We start from the raw sequence: 6,862 nt of genomic DNA, 5'->3' as shown, positions 1-6,862 counted from the left end.
CCCCCATTCCTCTTTTCTTCTTCACAAGTTCTGGTTCCCGCAACTCAAGGTAAGAAGAAATCTCCCACCCCATCCCCTTTTAAAATGTGATAAAATCAGTAAAGCAGTCTCAAATATGAAATCAACACACAACGAAATAAACGGAATTTTCACATTAATTTTATTTTAATGGCCCCCCACCCTCTCGGCTAGGTCCTGCCGCAGATGCACGTCAAATTCGAAGATCCCGCCTTTTCCTATTAAAGAACCGTATACACAATCTTCCGTTAACTGTCTTATCATTAACCTCCAGTTTAACCTGTGTTGTCTTCAGTGAAACTTTTTGTCTTCAGTTCACCTTTTTTATGAGACCCCCCGGGGCTATGCCACTGACTTAAGTGTCTTTAGGCCATTCCTAAAGGGGGGACATATCTCGTTTAAGCATAGTGGAATTGTAAATGGGCTGACTCATGTCACGCTCATAACTGTGCCTGATCTACAACAGGGAACTGCTGCTTTTTCTTTCCTGATCCTTACTATTGTCATTTTCCTCTACTTCTTTTGTATGTTTGTCACTCCCTTGTGACCTGCTATTTTGGGGTGCTTGATAGTCGAAGCAGACTTTGTGCTGTTGAAGCTAGAGAGGTGAACAGAGTAAGTCTGATTCCCTGTAAAGACTTCTCAGTTGACACCCACCCCTTGGCGCTCATATGACCTTATGCAGTTCCGAACGCCGTAAAACCCCCCCACTATAAAAACAAAACAAAACAACCTTTTTTGCCTTCAGTTTACCTTTTTGTCTTCAGTTCACCTTTTTGTCTTCAGTTCACCTTTTTGTTTTCAGTTCACCTTTCTGTTTTCAGTTCACTTTTTTGTTTTCAGCATACCTTGTTTCGTCTTCCGTTAACTTAACCATGTTTTGTCTTCAGTTCTGTGTTGTCTTTTTTTGTCTTCAGTTAAGTCTTGTCTTTTTTGTCTTTAGTATACCTTATCTTATTTCTACTTTACTCTATTTTGTCATCAGTTAAGTTTTTTTTTTCCGTTAAACTTTTTGTTGGTCTTTTTGTGTCTTTTTTGTCTTGGATGTACCTTGTTTTATTTCTACTTACTCATGTTTTGTCAACAGTTAACCTTATTTTTGTCTTCAGGTAAGCTTTTCTGTCTTTTTTGTCTTCAGTATACCTTGTTTTATTTTTACTGAACCCTTTCTGTCATCAGTTAAGTTTTTTTGTTTTGTTTTCTGTTAAGTTGTTTTGTCATCAGTTAAAGATTTTTTTGTCAACAGGTAACCTTATTTTGGTCTTCAGTTAAACTTGTATGTCTTTTTAGTCTTCGATATACCTTGTTTTGTTTCTACTTAACCCTGTTTTGTCACCAGTTAAATCTTTTTTGTGTTCAGTACACTTTGCTTATTTCTACTTTACTCTGTTTTCTCATCAGTTATATTTTTTTGGTTTTCTGTTAGGTCTTTTTGTCTTTTTTCTGTCTCTTTTGTTTTCGATATACCTTGTTTTGTTTCTACTTAACCCTGTTTTGTTTTTAATTGTCTTTTTTTGTTTTCAGTCCCAGAAAATGACACATCTTCAGGCTCGCAGAATGTTACAACAACACAGGGTGAGTTGATCTGAAGATGTGTGTCTAGTAGATTATACTGACTCCTTGATAAAAGGGGGGGGGGGGGCTCTCGTGGTCTAGAGGAACGGTGTTCGCCTCTCATTCAATAGGTCCTGGGTTCGAAACTTGACAGCGACAGAACATTTCCTTTTCTAAAATGTTCTCCTCTCAACTCCTTTCGTGCTCTCTGATCATGTTCTGTCGTCTCCACTCTCTGCCACCCCCCTCCCGGCCTGTCATCTGGGCTCCTGACTCTTTCTGCAGCCTTTCTTCTGCTACTCCTTGGCTCTTTCTTACTGCTGCCTTTGAGCCACACCCTTGACCTAAGGGAAGATAAGATCAACACCTACTCTTCTCGGATAAGGGTGAAAGAATCTCGGAGGTCCCGTGTGATAGTTGGGCACGTTAAAGATTCATTGGTGGTTCTAAAAATCGATAAGAGCTAGTAGGCTTCGGCCGCCACCCGGCCAAAATTCAAAACTAATTTCTACCAAACTGAAAATGCTTAATGTGTCCCGAGTGCTCATAATATGACCGTATGCAATTGTGAGCGCTGTAACACGCTTACCAAGAACAGTTGTGAGGCATCGTGGTGAAATCAGGCCCTCGTCAAAATAAAGAAATCAAAGATACTGGTATTTTTTCGTCAGTTCAGCACTTTTTATCGAACTTTTGTTTTTTGACTCATCATCTTTAAGGTCCATTTAAAAACACATTTCTGCATGGATTTTACTGACAAATATTGATTTAAGGCACAGAAATGTAAATTTGTAGTTTCTAAAGAGTCTTAAACTTTGGAAGTCGCCAAACTTTGGCGGCCATTTTCTAGTAAATTTTACCTCTGAAACCACCTCTTTCAATCGCAAATTTCTCCACGTCTTTTCAAGATAGATGGGTAATTTTTCATCGAAAGCAAGACAAACGAACAAGCTTTAAATGCCCAAAAATTGACGAGCGCCCGATTACAACAATGTCGTGACACAATTACTAATAAACATGTACGCCCCCCCCCCCCCCCCCCCGCAGGGCAGTGCCACTGACCGAAGTGTCTTTAGGCGTTTCCCAAAGTGTTCTTACGCACAGTAGAATTTTGTAAAAGGGCAGATTTTATTAACGCTACGCTCATGCTGTGACGGAAAAACATAGGGGGAACTGCTGCTTTTTCTTTCCACATTCTTACTATTGTAATTTTCCTTCTACTTCTTTTGTATGTTTGTCACTCTCTTGTGATGAACAGCTATTTCCTGGGTGCCTTGATGGTCGAAGCAGACTTTGTGCTGTTGAGGCTAGAGGGGTGAGCAGAGTAAGCCTGAATCCCCGTTTGGACTTCTCTGTTGTCATCCACCCCTTGGCGCTCATAATAATGACCTTATGCAGTAGCGAGCGCCGCAAAACCTATGAAACTAAGATATGTACTTTTGGTTGCACGATCCCTGTAGTCCCTATCCAGCAGTGCGTGGACTACGATGACTCATGCCCCAGTTACATTGACCAGTGTGGCAACGATTCCCTGGTGGACAGTGCATGTCGACTCACCTGTAATCTCCCGCCCTGTCGTGAGTATCTCGTAAACTCTGTCTGTCTGTCTGTCTGTCTGTCTGTCTGTCTGTCTGTCTGTCTGTCTGTCTGTATGTCTGTCTGTCTGTCTGTCTCTCTCTCTCTCTTTCTCTCTTCTCTCTCTCTCCCTTTTTGTATATCTGTCAATTCCCACTAATTTTTCTGGGCTAGCTTTGACAAGTAGGGTTGAAGCAGCCTGACTCCTGAACAATTATTAACCTTGTGGATAGGTTTGTAAAATCCTACAATAAGAATGCTACTACTACTACTACTACTACTACTACTACTACTACTACTACTACTACTACTACTACTACTACTACTACTACTACTACTACTACTACTATATAGCATATTTTGTATCGCGTATCCCCGCTCGAAAGCGAGCTCTGTGCGCTTTACACTATATTAAATGTTACTGTTGTACATCGTACTGTATCGTAAAGCGCTCAGAGCCTGTGTACTTTAATCGGGGTTGAGCGCTGCATAAATGTCATTTATAATTATTATTATTAAATGAAATGTGGTTGTATGTTGTTATTTCGGGAAACCATCAGAGCCGCTCACTTTCGAGAAAAAATTATCAAAGCCCCGCCTTATCATAGCTGCGCACTTTGTGACGATATCGATACAATTAGATTGCCGATTCCATTCAACAGCTACAGTCCCCCTGACAAAATTAATCTGTGCTGCCCCCATCCAGATATATTAGTCTTTCTGGAGACGTTAGGAGACTTTCAGACCCTTTCTATGCTGAAACTAAAACATACAGCTATAATAGAAAGACACTACCAAGAAAGAGACAGGGAGAATGAATAACAAGCAAACGTTCACACATGGGCATGTCTCACTACTTCAATTGTTATCCTAAATAAGCAAGCAAATGCTGCCCTAACACTTTAAAGATTGTCCCTGTCCTGTAGATGTGTTTTTATACCTGAAAAGCCAATTCTTTCAATACAAAATCTAATTGATATAAATGCTGGTCCCAAATCCAGTAAAGCGCAGAGTCGACTTAAAGTGTTCGATAGTACTGGTTTTGGTAATCAGAAATCTAATTGTATCGATATCTTCAAAAAGTGCGCGGATTTGATAGTGCGCGGCTTTGATAGTTTTTTTCTCGAAAGTGCGCGGCTAAGATCATCATCATCATTGCCTTTCTCACCCTGGGTCAGGATAAAGGCCACGAACAAACACTCTCCACCTTTCCATATCCTGGGCTAGTCGCTTGATGTCGCTCCACGTCTTCCCACTTTTCCGTTCATCCATTTCCGTGACTCTTCTCCAGGTTCCACGAGGTCTTCCCCTTGATCTTTTACCCTGTGGGTGCGCGGCTATGATGTTCTCCCGTTATTTCTTTCCCACAGCGTTCGTGGCGCCAGTGGACGACTGTGCAGACAGAGACAATCAGTGCATCTTCCTGCTCCGAAGCTTTTACTGTGGCCAAGACCCACTGGTCAACAGGATCTGCCCTGACTCTTGCGGCCTCTGTGGTACGTTCCGAATGTAGGAAGGACACTATACTGTATTCAAAAAGGTTGATGTAGGAAATGTACTGTCTTCAGTGAGGTCAATGTAGAAAGCTATACTGTGTTAAATAAGGTCAATGTAAGAAACTGTACTGTTTACGGTGAAGTCAAAGTAGGAACATGAGTAGAAAATGTACTGTATTCGGTGAGATCAACGTAGAAAACTATACTGTATTCGAGAAGGTTGATGCAGAAAATTATTGTTTTCGAAGAGGTCAGTGTCAGAAAACTAATCTTTGATTGTATTCGGTCTGATAAATGCAGACATCTATTGTGTTCGGTTATCTAAATGTAAACAACTTATCATTGTTTTAGCTATCAACATTGTACGTATCATTATTATCACCTTCATCAATATTATTGTTTCTTCTTGATCAACAACGTTGTTGCATTTATACGACTAGGAGTTACCTCAGAGGTTTAGCACTTTCCATCAGGTGGGTGGTTGGCGGGGGCTCTGGTGTGGTTTGCTTCTTCTTTCCTATCAAACATCTGTCATCTTTATCTCCCCTCCTTCTTTTTCGTGTTTGTTACTCTCTTGTAAAAACTCTAATCTTCGGCACTTTTAATATGACCTTATTGGGTTGAAAGTGCCGTAAAACACTTACTAAAAAAACTACAAGCTTCCTTCGGCAATGGATACGTTTGTTTTCCCAGGAAAACTCTGGTGGCAATAATAGTAACGGCACTGGTTATGTTGTTTTTGTTTTTCACAAAACTCTGGTGGCAATAGCAATAACGGCAGTGGGTATGCTTTGGTTTTTCAGGAAACTCTGGTGTCAACGATACTAACAGCAGTGGATATGTTTTGGGTTTTTTCAGGAAACTTTTGTGGCAATGGTACTAACGGCAGTGGATAATATGTTGTTTTCTTTTCTCAGGAAACTCTGGCGTCAATCCTGGCAACGTGAGCACAGTGACGGACGCACCAGGCTCCACCAACATCAGCTCCCCCGGCGGTCTGAACGACACCTGCATGGACTACGACCTCGAGTGCCCCTATCTGCTGGACTTCTGCATGAGAAAAGACCTGCTAGTCAACCGACTCTGTCGACAGTCTTGTAAACTCTGTGGAGTGGAGCTAGAAACCCCTGGTGATTAAAGGAAGACCTGGGTCGGCGATCCCAGACTATATCGACAAAATTTTTCAAACTATCCAACTTTTGTTTTTTGCGGAAAAACACCCTTTGACATCTGTTCTATTGGATCACAATGACGAAACTGTTGAAAATACATCCTAAATGATATAAAAGGACGTTTGAAAAGTACAAATTGCACGAAAAATCCTTTCAGAAATCCCTGTTTTATCTGTTTTTCTCAAAATCTACTTTTTGACCTATTATGTGACCTCCGTGGTGCAAACGTATTAAAACAAACAAACAAACAAAAACAAGCAAACAAAAACAAATAATTTTGCGGCACCTGTTAAACAAATCAAATAAATCATAATGTTTGTACCGAAGATTGAAAGATGTTACTAGAGAATAGCATACACATAAAAAGGAGGAGAGATAAAAGAACGACAGATGTTTAATAGGAAAGAAGGGAGCAAACCACACTAGAGCACCCGCCAAACTCTAACTTGCAAATAAATGCTCTTTTCATTCACAGCATGGATTTTTTAAAATTCGGTACAATGTTCTATTTCGTTCACTACAATGCTTTTTCATGCTCAACTGTGTTCTTTTTTCCTTAACTACCATTTTTTTTTTTCACTACACGTTTTTTTTGTTCACTACAAGTTCTGTTTTGTTCACAACAATTTTTTTTGTCCACGACAATGATAATTTTGTTCACCATAATGTTCATTTTGTTCACCACAATGTTCTTTTTGTTCACCACGGTATACGTTTTGTTCACCACGGTGTTTTTTTCTGTTGACCATGATGTTCTTTTTGTTCATCATGATGTTCTTTTGTGTTCACCACGGTGTTCTATTTGTTCACCATAATTATCTTTTTGTTCAACACAATGTTGTTTTTGTTCACCATGATGTTCGTTTTATTCACCATGATGATCTCTTTTCCCCCAGCCCCAAGAGTGACAACCACTACGAACCCACCAACCGTGGTGATCACTACAGCTAAACCTAACACCTTACCGCCACTGAAACGTACGTACTTTGTGTGTTTTGTGTGTGTGTGTGTGTGTGTGTGTGTGTGTGTGTGTGTGTGTGTGTGTGT

General features: G+C 40.4%; 2 protein-coding genes across 2 annotated transcripts in view; both read left to right on the top strand.

Moving 5' to 3' along the window:
- Nucleotides 1–3,969, top strand: part of LOC101858810 (zinc metalloproteinase nas-14-like) — a 14,504-nt gene extending 10,535 nt beyond the window's left edge. Inside the window, exons 7-10 of the mRNA XM_013087873.2 lie at nucleotides 29–49; nucleotides 1,543–1,593; nucleotides 3,033–3,149; nucleotides 3,854–3,969. Coding sequence (XP_012943327.1) covers nucleotides 29–49; nucleotides 1,543–1,593; nucleotides 3,033–3,149; nucleotides 3,854–3,969 — 305 coding nt within the window. The remainder of the gene's footprint in view (nucleotides 1–28; nucleotides 50–1,542; nucleotides 1,594–3,032; nucleotides 3,150–3,853) is intronic.
- A 517-nt stretch (nucleotides 3,970–4,486) lies between these two features.
- LOC101858060 overlaps nucleotides 4,487–6,862 on the top strand; it is a gene marked incomplete at its 3' end in the record, with an annotated part of 28,329 nt that continues 25,953 nt past the window's right edge. The window contains 2 exon segments of the mRNA XM_035972331.1: nucleotides 4,487–4,643; nucleotides 5,561–5,740. Of these exon segments, the coding sequence (XP_035828224.1) occupies nucleotides 4,487–4,643; nucleotides 5,561–5,740 (337 nt within the window).

Source organism: Aplysia californica, unplaced genomic scaffold (assembly GCF_000002075.1).
Source record: "Aplysia californica isolate F4 #8 unplaced genomic scaffold, AplCal3.0 scaffold00650, whole genome shotgun sequence".
Classification (NCBI taxonomy): Eukaryota; Metazoa; Mollusca; class Gastropoda; order Aplysiida; family Aplysiidae; genus Aplysia; species Aplysia californica.
This window is presented reverse-complemented; position numbering and strand designations above follow the sequence as displayed.